The following is a 13,106-nucleotide window of genomic DNA, read 5'->3' as shown; positions in this document are numbered from 1 at the left end:
TGTAGCAATTTCATTCTAGGTATTTCCTTAGGTCTGGGTGCTTGCAATGTCACCAAGCAGCCATTGGGTAATTTCCTTGGGAGGTTTGGGGCCGTTATCTTGGGTGAGGCAGCCAGCCTCCTTTCAAACAGTTGGAAAGCAGCAGACCTGGCAGATGTCTCAGGCACACCATCCAAAAACCTTTAATAATAGTTATTCTTCTCCTTTCAAATGGAGAGAGACTTTAAGCAAGTTTTAAAAAATGCCCCCTTCTTAATTTAGGGATTGCAAGTAAAGGCTGCTCAGTAGACTGGTAGTCAGAGGATTTGAGCAAATAGCTTTTGAAAGGAAGAATTATAAACTATCAAAACCACATAAAAGAAATGTTGAAAATCACTGTTGATCAGTGAAATGAAACTCGAAACAGTCCTCTCACACCCCTCAAGCTAGCAAGGATGGGAAAACTCATTGTTGGAGGGGCTGTGGGAAGACAGGCGTGCTAATTCACAGCTGGTCCAGCTGTGAATTGCTTCAACCGTTCTGGAAAACAATTTGGAATTATGCAAGAAAAATTACTAAATTGTTCATACCCTTTGACTCAGACATTCCAGTACTAGGACTCTTCCCCAGGGAGGTTATTGACAGCGAGAAAGTATGTACAAAAATATACATAGCAGCTTCACTGGCCCAAGGACGCCCAGTTAGTTAATGGCAGAGTTGGGATTTCACCCTAGTTCTTCTGACTCCAAGTTCACGGCTCTTTCAGAATTGCTCCATGACGATTCTTCTTAGTGCTTGGGGTTAGGATCGCAGAATGGTTAAAGTTTTGTTTTTGCTTTTGGCTTTGCCAAGCTGTGCTTGGAACCGAGGATTCATTTACTAAAATGCTGGTTTAATTGGATTTAATTTCCTCAAATTTAGTGGCTATTGTAAACATCAGTGCAGAATCCTCATGTCTATTTTTAGAAGCTGTAGTTAGGAAGAGAGGGAAAAAGTTTGCCTGGACAGGGCCCCTGACTTATTCTGGGTTAGCAGTGTAGAGTTGGTAGACAGTAAGTAGCATACATGTTTTTAGCTGAGTTCCCACCAAAGGGATGGGAGGGTATCTGGAGAACAAGAAGAAGAATGGCGCTCTGTCTTGGTGAGCTTCATGCTGGTGAACAGACAGACAGACAGACCAGAGCCCTGCTCGTTTCCATATGGATAATGGATACATACATGGTAGAGGAGAAAGGAAGAAGAGATTGGTTCTCTTTGGCATACAGATCTCCCCAAAAAGAAGAGCAGAGGGCAAACCTTCACAAAGGAGATTTCTTCCTCCCCAAGTTCTGCCAGCCAAGATAGGGTGGGAATTCAGAAACATCGTGATTTTTCCTCCCCTAGCTTGAGTGGGAAAAACTTGTTTGGAGAATAGAACCGCTAGGTGGCTTGACCTCAGATATGCTCCGTGTGGACCCTTGTGTAATTATCGGAGGGCTCATTCAACAAAGATTGAGTATGTGCCCTTGCACTGTGGGAGAGACGAAGATGAAAAGCAACTGTTCCCTCCTGTCTTGCAGCTTAAAATGGAGCAGATTTTCTGTAGCAAATCTGCATTTCTTTTTGCTGCTTTCAGTGCTTTCTCTTGTCCTCTTGCTGCCGAGCCCCCCTCCCTTAAATCTTTTGCTTTTTTTAGGGCCGCCATTTCATTTGTATTTTAGCCAGACCCATTTCACATGTGAGCGTGGCCAGCTGCTAGCCAAATGGTCCCTACTCAAGTTCCCCAGAGCTCTTTCCCCAACTAGACAGGGCGTTCTCTTGTGCCCACTCAGCCTGAGGCCCCAGGGCCCTCTCCCCCTTTCCCATTAACCTCGATCTAAATCATCTTGGATCCTGCAGTCATATAGAGAAACAGTATGGTGTAATGGGGTCGGGATCTGCTTCCCCGTCACTGCATGATTGCTTCTTGGCCACGTGACTGTGGCCTGCTGACATACTTCTTGGGGCCTCAGTTTCCTCTCGGCTGGAATGGAGGTGGTGCTAAAAACAAGATCCTACTACCTGCTTCATAGGGCTCTTCTTCATTTCACATGCCAATGAAAGTGCTAATACCAGTGTTAGACATTACTGTTTAAGGGATAGTTTAACTAGCAGCTACCTTTGGGGAGAGCTGATATTTTAAGTATGGAAGGTCTGGTATCAGCCACTGAATTCAGGCAAGGGCCCAAGTCTAGGAAGGCAACAACAGCAGGAATTCAGAGCTCATACCAGGGACTGAGGAGCAACAAAAATGGGGGTCAGGCAGAAGGCCCAGGAACTATGGGGTGGGGTGGGTCAGGATCTAGGCAGATGGCCATTTAAGGGGAACCCCCACCCCCCTACCCAGCAGGGAGCAAAACTCTATTTCCTGCAGGGCCATTATTATTCCCAGAGCTTGGGAAGCAGGCCCAAACCTGAAGTGGGGGGCTAGGGAGGGGCAGAGAGAGGGGACAGCTCAAAATAACAAAGAGCCCCAAATAAAGAAATGACCCATTGGGATAAAAACAGAAGTGCCAGCCTCATTTATTGGAAACATCACCTCATTTATCTGTTGCTAATTATAAACAGTGACAGCCACAGAGGCATGGGAGGCAGCGTGGTCCCAAGGCTACCCAACTTGCATCCTGAGTCAGGAAGCCCTGGGTTTTAATCCCATGTCTTACTAGCTGTGTGCCCTTGGGCAAGTCCCTTAACTTCTCTGAGCATTACACTCTGAACTCATCTGTCAAACAGGGATAACAACTCCTCCCTCTCTGGGCTCAGAGGTTTGGGAAGGACCTTGGGAACTTGAGGGTGTCATCCACATGGCAGTGATTACAATGGCAGTGTAGGCCTAGCACTGGGAGGCGGTCAGGCGGGGAGAGCCTTGCTTCTTTTGGCCTGGTGGTTTGGGGGAGGGCTCGATCCCACCTTCTTTTCCTGTTATCTTTTCCTTTCTCTCTGATGCCTGCATGGCCTGCCCCAAGTTATTGGGCAGCTAGGTGGGCTGGTGGGTAGGACAGGCGGGCTGCTGTGCTGAGGCCTGGGGTGGGGGGCTGCCTCTTTTATTTGGTCCTGCAGTTTACACTGGGGCTGGCTTCTTGGTGCTCCCTTCCTTCCTTGTGCCACCACTTCCTGGTAGCTTGAGTTGGGGGAGTCTCACAGTTGGCCTCTCCCTTTTCTTCCCCCTGCAGGTCTTTGATCCTTGTGACCTTTACACAGGCAACAATTTCTCCCGAGTGCTGAGTACCCTTTTAGCTGTCAACAAAGCCACTGAAGGTAAGCAGGGTGTGTGTGTGTGTGTGTGGGCTTCTTATTGGTATCTGATGTGCCTGGGGGGATCTCTTGGGTACCCCATGGACTCCTGATCACGGAGCCAGCTCAGGCGCAGCTCAAGGTACAGTTGATGGGAACACTTTGGACATTAAGGCATAAAGGTTGAAACAGACACATTGCAAATGTCCAGGTGTCTTTGCATGGTGCCTTCTGCCAGATAAACAGATGACTAGTATTACAAGCTGGGTGGGGGTGAAAGGGAAGAGGGTAAAGGTCAGTCCCCTTTCTTCTCATGGGATACAAAATGAAGACTCTGCCCCCCTCTTGCCATTACTGTCTCTCCCCCCACCTTCTTCCTTTTTGGTAAGCTCATACTCTGAATCCAGCTCTGGTTCCTGGTGAGTGGACAGTGCTGGCCTTGGGGTTAGGAAGAAGAGCTGGCTTCCAGTCCCTGTCTCTGCTAGCTGCTCACTGTGTGACCCAAGGCAAGCCAATTCACTTTCCAGTGCCTCAGTTTCCTCATCTGTAAAACAGATAATAACAAGCCCTTCAAAAACAGAGTCGTTGGGAGGTTCAGATGCAATTTGAGGTACTCATAGTCTGGAAACATCGTTGAAATGTTCAGCCACTCAGTGGAAGAAGGCTCTGAATATTTCTACAATATTCAGGCTGTTCTGGGTACTTACTAGAAATTCTAGTCATAACAATACCTTGCCTGTCTTAACTCTATAGGGTTACAAAGTGCTTCACAAACATTCTCTGCTGATTTTCACAGTTGCCACCCCTGCCCCAGATAGGCATTAATATTATCCCCATTATACAGATGAAGAAACTGAAGCCAGAAGTCACACAGCTACCTGGAGTGGGAAACTGGGATTCGGCAGCCAGTCCCCTGCCTTTGAGTCCAGGTCTCTCTCACCCAAGAGATAAGAATATGATGCCAAAGTTTGTGTGGAAAAGCTCCCCTTTGCAAAATCAATGACCTCCTTCTGGTATAGCCAGGTAATTGGAGATCGTGTTTCTTTATAGCTCAGTTTGGGTGGCCAAGGGGGTTAGAGGGCTGGCCTGGGCCTTTGGCAGACTTGGAGTTGGTTCCCACTGCTGACCTTTCCTGGCTGGGTGACCCTGGGCAAGTTATTGAATCAGTTCCCTAGGCCCCAATTTCCTCATGTATAACAATAACCGGAGCTCACCTTTCTATTGCATTTTTTTTTTTTTTTTGTGAGGCAATTGGGGTTAAGTGACTTGCCCAGGGTCACACGGCTAGTAAGTGTTAGTGTCTAAGGCCGGATTTGAACTCAGGTACTCCTGACTCCAGGGCCAGTGCTCTATCCACTGTGCCACCTAGCTGCCCCTTTCTATTGCATTTTGAGGTTTGCAAAACGCTTTGCTTATGCCGTCTTGTTTAGCCCTCAGATCAGCAGCCCAAGGCTCTGAGAGGTAGAGTGATTTGGCCCAAGGTCACATAACTAGGTGAGGATTTGAACCCAGGTTTTCTTTACCGAAGTCCAGCATGGCAACTGCTGTGTCACTTTGTTTCATTTATCTCTAAGGCCTCAGTTTCTTCTTCTGTAGGGGTTGGACTATATAACCCTGAAGTTCCCTTTTTGCTCAAGATTTGGGATCCTGTGTGTGAATTCAGCTAACTCACATCCTCCCTTAGGGCCTCAGTTTCCTCATCTGTAAAATGAAGGAAGGGTTTGGACTAAGTGACCCCTAAGGTTCCTTCTAGTTCAAGATCCATCATCCTCTAGAGTCTCTCATGGGATGAATGATATTACCCACCCCTTGTTATGAACTTCGAATAAGGTCATGGATGTAACGTGCTTGGTCAAGCTTCAAGCCCTATAAAAGTGTCATCTCTTGTTATTGGTTAATTTAATTCAACCATTATTCACTAAATGATTACTGTACTTCTCTTGCTGAGTGAGGAGGGGAGTGATTCCAAGTTTAAGGCTCAGGCCCTGTCCTCCTAGAGCTTCTGGGTTGGGTAATTTCCCCCCTACCCCTGCAGCTTGTAGTATCTTGGGAAGACCAGACAGACACCCATATGACCATCTGAGATTAAGGGCAGAGTGAGCCCTTCAATGGACTTCCCATTCTAAGGGTTCAGGAAGCCTTGGCACAATTGGCAATGACGACATTCAGTGAGAAAGGAGCCCTCTTGGTTATATTTTTTCATTGGAAGGCTTGTAGCAGAAGCTCAGCTAATTTCAGGAACTATCCATGACAAGCATCCCTTGGGGGGCCACACAAATGATACCCTCTCTTGCCAAAGTCTCCCAGCCAGTTTTCCAGGCCCTTCCTTGCCACTGCTGTTTCTAAGAATACAGTGAGATGAACATTAAGACCCGCAGCCTCAGGGAAGTTACTTGGCTACTGAACTAAACTCCTAGGGAATGCTGGACCTTTGGGCCTGTCAGGCCCTTTCTAGTAGGGCAGAGCGGGGCAGAGCACCCTCATTTGAATTTGTCCCAAGTCCAGCCCTTGCTTTCTGCACACAGTCAGCATGGAAGGCAACAGCTTGGGGCTCACATTGGCCGGCTTTCGAGTGTCGGAAGGTTTGGAGGAAGAATGGAATCTTGCATTGCCTTGATGGGGGTTTTAATGGATAATCAACCATTCAGTGGATGCCAGACACACATACACATTCACACACACACACACACACACACACACACACACACACTCTCTCTCTCTCTCTCTCTCTCTCTCTCTCACACACACACACACACACACACACACACACACACACACACACACAGAGTCTCTAGGTCTCTTGCTTCCCCATTGGAAGGGGAACCTTATATGCAAGCCGTATAATTTCTTACATGTGGATAAGAGGGAAAACAGTGTGGTGAAGGGCAAAAAAGAAAGAGAAATTGGAACTATTTCTCAAGAAGCAATTGCTGGGGCAGCTAGATGGTGCAGTGAATAGAGCACCGGCCCTGGATTCAGGAGTACCTGAGTTCAAATCCGACCTCAGACACTTAACACTTACTAGCTGTGTGACCCTGGGCAAGTCACTTAACCCCAATTGCCCTGCAAAAAAAAAAAGAAGAAGAAGAAGCAATTGCTAAAATAACAGTTAAACTTTCTAAAGTGCTTTAGGTTTGGCAAAGTACTTTACATACATGACCTCATCTAAGCTTCATAACAATCCTGGGACATAACGCCTATTTTACAGATGAGTAAACTGAGGCACAGAGAGACAGAATGCCTTGCCCCCATGGTCATTCAGTAAGTTTCTGACGCAGGATTTGGACCCAAGTCTTCCTGGCTCCAGGTTCCTTTTCCCACTTTCTCCCACTCATAATATTTACTTGGGTATTGGGTCGCTTCCCCCTTAGCTACTCTTGTGTGACAGAAGAGGGTGTTGAGCTTGGATCTATGGGGAAGAGCTGCTAGGATGTGGCTGTGCAGTCTTTGGTCTTACAAGGGACATATGGCCAAGACATATGGAAGAGTCTGGGCCCCAAGACGGGCAGGAGGTAGGGAAGCAATAGTTGCCCAAGACACAGTCACAGTTCAGAGCCAGCTTGCCATTCATTGATAAGTGGCTTCCTGATACAAGGGACAGACTCAGAGTTCAAGGCCTTGGATTTGAATCCCAGTTGTTACTTCCTGTGTGACCTTAGGCAAGTCTGCTTCTCTCTTGGGATTTAAGCTTCCTCTTTTACTCCTTTCCCTCCCTCCTTTAGCTGTTCTGCGTTGTCATATAAAGAGCTGAGTTGCAGATGAGATTTACATCTTTGCCTTCTTCGATCCCACAGATCACCAGGTTTCAGAAGGAGCATGCCAACCTTTCTCTTCCATTAGTACGGTTTCCAGTTCTCAGATAAACCTTCCAGGAGCGGCTTCTAACTCAGCACCAGGGTTAAGAAGACATTCAAAGGCAGCGGTATGTATTATACCTGGGTCAAGTCACGAGAAAGTCACCCTTAGCTGCATGGGGCATACCATAGGGGTCTGGGAGTGGGCAGTCAGAAACTGTGGGACGTCAGTGTGAGGTTGCTTGTGGGGAGACTACTGTCAGGAATGGTGGGTGGGAAAGACTGCCGAAGGCCTGTAAGTGCTGTCAGCACCCTTAGAATTTAGTGCCTTGGGGTAAAGCTCCAGTTACCCTGCCTTAGTTACAACTCTGTTCTTTGCTGCTCTGCCTACTTCTCTGCCTGCTAAGTATATTCCAGTTGGAAATCTCAGCCTGTGGTGGCATCTTCAGTTGACTCCTTCCCCTTCTTCCCAATTAGAGAATCTTTTAGGTGGGGAAGAGACTTCCCAGCTGCCATTGTTTCACAGTGGAAACAGGGCAGACGTTTTCAGGCACATTTGCTCACCTGACCACAAGATATCCAAGTTTGCTGGATTTGTTTTGCTCCTCTCCCCTGGGTGGGTGGGCAGGGTCCTAAAATTTCACACATAATAGAATACAGCCAGGAGAATGCCAGACTTGGAATCAGGAATGCCTTGGCTTCAGATGCTCCTGCTGACACTTGCTCACTCTGGGGCCCTGGGCAAGTCATTTCATCTCTGAGCATCAGCTTTCTCATCCGGAAAATGGGGATGATAATAATAGTCCCAATCTTCCAGGGGTTGTCATGGGGCTCCACTATGAAAAAGTATCCACAGTACCTTTCAAACTTTCAAGCATCCTAGGAATATCTGTTGTTATTCCTTCTTGGCTCTACAAACAGTTGTGGCGGTACAATGGAAAGAGGCCTGGCTTTGGAGTCAGGGGCCCCGGGTTCAGATCCTGCCTCTGCTATTTTTTACCTGCGTGACCCTGAGTAAAACATTTCATTTCCACGGGTAGGCCTTAGGTTTGTCATTGGCCATCATGGTCCCTGCCAGCTAGCTCTAGATCCAGGATAAGGCCGTTCTTTCCCTTTGGAATTATCCCCTCTCCTCCACTTCCTTGAGCTGTACCTTTCTCCTGGGCTCCCCTTGCCCTTTCCTCTTGTGGTCCACAAACCCAGAGAGGCTTTTTCTTAGAAAGTGTTAGCTCTGGGGCACCTAGGCAACGCAGTGGATAAAGCACTAGCCCTGGATTCAGGAGGACCTGAGTTCAAATCCAGCCTCAGTCACTTGACACTTAACTAGCTGTGTGACCCTGGGCAAGTCACTTAACCCTCATTTCCCTGCAAAAAGAAAGAAAGAAAGTAAACAAGCAAGCGTTAGCTCCCCTTTCCCTCCCCTTTCCCTCCCCTCCCCCCCAATACTGCCACCACCAAATCACTTTAAACCACTGCAGAGTGCACCCTCCAATCCACTTCAGTGACCGATGGGATTGGCTTCTTGGCCTCTTCCCATGTCTACTGTAGTCACCTGGGAGGGATCCCAGGCAGCCTGGCCTTGGTCATCTACTGGGGGAGGTTGGCTTATCACTCCTCTTTTTGGCTCTCACTATTCTTTGTGTTTTGATGCTCACTGACCTGCTTGCATGTCTTTGTGTACCAGGAGATGACTGAAAATGGGAACCACCAGTTGGTAGTAAAGGCAAGATTCAACTTCAAGCAGACCAACGAAGATGAACTCTCCGTCTGCAAGGGCGACATCATTTACGTCACTCGAGTGGAAGAAGGTGGCTGGTGGGAAGGCACGCTTAATGGGAAAACTGGCTGGTTCCCTAGTAATTATGTCAGAGAAATTAAGCCCAATGGTAAGTAAAGCTTGATAGAGCTTTCTGACAGGAAGGATCACTGCTGCTTTCTTAAGCATTTACATTTTTAAAAACCCCATCATTGGTACTTCCCAATAAAACCCACCTAGGAACAGTCCCTTGTAACAAAGAAGAACCATGTATGCCAGTGTATGCCGCATTCTGTATCCATAGTCCACTGCCTCTCTCTTGAGGGTAGGTAAGTGTGTATTATCATCAGTGCTTTGGTTCATTATGTTCATCTGAATTCTTATGCTTTGGAGGTCATTGTGTATATTTTTCTCTTCTTAACTTTCCTACCAAAGTTTTTAATGGACATCACTAGCCAACGGCAGATATGGGACAGATTAATAACAGAGCAGAGAGAGCCTGCAGAGCCTCTCATTTGGTCTTTCTATGGTAAGCTGTGCTTTAGGAACATCAAGGCAAGGGGCAGCTAGGTGGCGCAGTGGATAAAGCACTGGCCCTGGATTCAGGAGGATCTGAGTTCAAATCCAGCCTCAGACACTTGACACTTAACTAGCTGTGTGACCCTGGGCAAGTCACTTAACCCTCATTGCCCTGCAAAAAACAAAAAACAAAAAACAAAAAAATAAACAGGAACATTAAGGCAAGCGGTGGCTCCTCCTTAAATTGGTCCTGGGGCAGCTAGATGGCGCAGTGGATAGAGCACTGGCCCTGGAGTCAGGAAGACCTGAGTTCAAATCCAACCTCAGACACTTAACACTTAACTGGCTGTGTGACTGTGGGCAAGTCACTTAACCCCAATTGCCTCACCAAAAAAAAAAAAAAAAAGAGGTAAATTGGTCCCTTTGGTCTGCCTAGCGACTGGAGCACCCCCAGCCTGTAAGTGTCTGCCCTTGGTGCCTGCCTGCTGACCTCAGCCTCTTGCGATGGCAGAATAGGAGAAGCAGATATGTCTAGAGGTCTTATGCTAACTTCCTTGTTTAGCCAGGGGCTCTTAAGGAGGCCTCAAGAACAAATGCCTCATCGATGTGTCAGAGAGAATGGAATTGTGGGTCTGCAGCCACAGACCAGGCCAAGGGGTCATTCCGGCCCATGCGGGTGAGCCTCCTAACTGCTCCCAGAGAAAGGCCACCATCTGACCCCTCTTTGAGGCCCACTTTGTGATGCTTGGATTTGGGAAGTCGCCTAAATCTCTCCTGTTACACGGCAAGCCCCTGTCCTTGTGGGCCTCAGGGAAAGCCCCCTCTCGACATTCCTCTTCCTCCCTGGAGACTGTCCCCAAGTAGCTCTCTGTGGTGCTAATTTGGCCAGGCCTTGCTTCAAGAGAAGGGGCTACAGGTAACTGCTTCCTGGCCCACACCACTCTGGGACAGACATTTAAATGGCCCTCTTTGTTGGGCTTTCTTTTTCTTTCTGTCTTTTTTTTTTGGTGAGGCAATTGGGGTTAAGTGACTTGCCCAGGGTCACACAGCTATTAAGTGTCAAGTGTCTGAGGCCGGATTTGAACTCAGGTCCTCCTGAATCCAGGGCTGGTGCTCTATCTGCTATGCCATCTAGCTGCCCCTTCGCTGGGCTTTTTAAGTAGGTGCCTTTGGGAAATATTCAGTCTGCCCACAGCTTTTCAGACATAAATCTGTGGTGCTAAGCAAGGTATGCCTGTGACAAGGTCTGTATTTACTGGTGCTAACTTTTTCTTGAGAGGCAGCTTGGCATAGAAGAGTGCAGAGAGGGCCCAATTTGGAGTCTGGAAGTCATGGGTTCAATTCTTGCCTCTGACTTGGATTGGCTGAGTGACCCTGGGCAAGTCACTTAACCTCTTAGTGCCTTTATTAAGACTATAAGTACCCACTGAGCTGCCCCTCTGTTTCAGTAGGAAAGTTCCTAGCCCAGAAGAAATCAATCACAGGTTCTGACCTAAGGAGCTCTCCAAAGTTTTGGTTCCAGTTTTGCAGACTTCTTGGTATTTTCCTCATTACTGTGTTTTTTGAGTCTTTAGAAGGAATAATCCTCACCAAGTACTATGTCTTTTCATCTTCTTTTTAAAAAATTTCCCCCCCAATTAAACATAAAGACAATTTGTAACATTCATTAAAAAAAATTTGAGTTCTACATTTTCTCCCTTCCTTCCTCACCTCACCCCTCCCTGAGATGGTAAGCAATTTGATATAAGTCAGACATGTGCAGTCATGCAAAACACATTTGCATATTAGTCATTTTGTGAAAGAAGACACAGGCCAAAAGAGAAACACACACACACACACACACACACACACGCGCGCACACACACACACACACGCGCGCACACACACACACACGCGCACACACACACACACACGCACACACGCATGCACACACACACACACGCATGCACACACACAAATAAAATGAAAACTAATCTGTTTCAATCTATGTTCAGACTGCATCAGTTCTTTCTCTGGAGACTGATAGCATTTTTCACCATGAGTACTTCAGAATTATCTTGGATCAGTGTATTGCTTAGACTAGCCAAGCCATTCACACTTGATCACTGTTACAGTATTGCTCTTACTGTGTACAGTGTTCTTCTGAATTCACTTTGCTTCAGGTTGTGTATGTCTTTTCAAGTTTTTCTGAAATCAGCCTTCAGCATGTACTTGGGCAGATGGTTCATTATGGGGCTGGGCTCAATCACTTAATTAGCAAACATTTATTAAGCACTGACTGTATGCCGGACACCGTGCTAAGTGTCCCATTTGAAAACACACTGGTGTGGGTCAGAGACCTCTCTGGGACCTTCCCCAGGGGCTTTGGCTTTTTCCTCCCAAGAATTGCCACCTTGGCTATTGCTGACCTTGTCTCCTGGGCTCCTACCCAATTTCTCCTTAACTTCCTGAACAATGATGATTAATAAATGATAATAATGATCATGATGATGACAGTAATAATGAAGATGCTGCCAATGATATAGCTAACTTTTAGTGAGGGCTTTCAGGTTTAGCAAGTATTTTATAAGCATTATCTCAATTTGTTTTGAATCTGAGACCAGTTCAGAACTCACCTAGGGTGGTCTCTAAGTCAGACTGTGTATGTCATTTGGAGACCAGCCTAGCTAACCACGTTCAGAGAGCTTCAACAGAAGCTTGGCCATGAGGTGAGGGGGTTTTCATGCAGTGGAATGGAAGGGTTGCAATCTGTTGGGTTGGAATAGCCTGTACCCATGAGGATATCATCTCTGATCCTCAAAATATTGATATTGGGTATGATATTCTCTTGTTTTTACCCCAGGTGTGCTGCAGCAAAATTATACATTCAGAGCGGCAGTTAAAGGGTGGAGGTGAAACTGGAGGGAGGTCCCTAGTGCAGTGCCACAAGGCTCTGTTCTATCCAGCATTATCAGTGTACCAATCTAATGAGATGAAATTGAATAGGGATAAATGTTAGACATGGGCTCAGGGTGTCTAGAATGGGAGAGATTCTAGTCCTACTCCACTTTTCCTTGTCCAGGCCACTGGGTTCAGTTCTGGATGCTACATTCTAGGAAGAGCAGTGACAAACTGGTGCGTGGAGTGGCGTATTGAGTGTTGCTTTTGGAGTTAGGAAGCTCTGGGTTCAAATTCCACCTCTGACACTAACTAGCTCTATGACCCTGGGCCCTGAGACAGCCTTTGATACCCTAACTCTGATGTTTTGGGATCCCCTGAATTCACTGCCAAGAACCCAAACTTGTGAAGCCTTGTCCAAAGGCACCTGGAGATAACTTGCAAAACACATCATTGGAGTACCCAAAGGCCCTGATTGGTTGGCACTGGGGAGTGGGTGATGCTGGTTAACTAGAGAGTCAGTACCTGGGCTATGGGAAAGCCACGTAACTTACCCCCTGTCATATTGATGGAATGTGTTGGGGGCAGAACTCAAAGCTAGCTCTCTGTCCACTCCCCCATCCCACCCTTCCATTATTGATGATGGCGACAACAGCCAGAAGAATAACTCCCATTGGTCTGCTCCTTTAAGGGTTCTACAATACTTTCTGAAGCATTCAAGCCCAGTCAGTCACACTCAGCCTGAAAGAGATTGAACAGAATTGCTCAGACTTTGAGGAGGCAGAAGTCCCTTCTGGCCCTTAGTGGGGCTGGGGCTCAGTGTACCCCAGTGGCAGAAGGCTTGCTCTCAGTGTTGCCTCAGTGGGCCTGGTTAGCTCAGAAATTCTGTCACCTTTCATTTTCCGTTAGCCATAATTTTAATCCAAAGA

At 47.1% G+C, this 13,106-nt stretch overlaps 1 protein-coding gene across 7 annotated transcripts in view; it reads left to right on the top strand.

Annotated features, from left to right (window-relative positions):
• The window catches only part of ARHGEF6 (Rac/Cdc42 guanine nucleotide exchange factor 6), a 121,455-nt gene that overhangs the window by 20,880 nt on the left and 87,469 nt on the right, over positions 1-13,106 (top strand). For all 7 annotated transcript variants that reach the window (XM_043974317.1, XM_043974314.1, XM_043974313.1 and 4 more), the window contains 3 exons: positions 3,171-3,255; positions 7,026-7,153; positions 8,710-8,911. In XM_043974317.1, the coding sequence (XP_043830252.1) occupies positions 3,171-3,255; positions 7,026-7,153; positions 8,710-8,911 (415 nt within the window). The remainder of the gene's footprint in view (positions 1-3,170; positions 3,256-7,025; positions 7,154-8,709; positions 8,912-13,106) is intronic.

Source organism: Dromiciops gliroides, chromosome X (genome assembly GCF_019393635.1).
Source record: "Dromiciops gliroides isolate mDroGli1 chromosome X, mDroGli1.pri, whole genome shotgun sequence".
NCBI classification, from domain to species: domain Eukaryota; kingdom Metazoa; phylum Chordata; class Mammalia; order Microbiotheria; family Microbiotheriidae; genus Dromiciops; species Dromiciops gliroides.
Note: the sequence above shows the minus strand (reverse complement) of the source record. Positions and strands in the feature narration are given on the sequence as shown.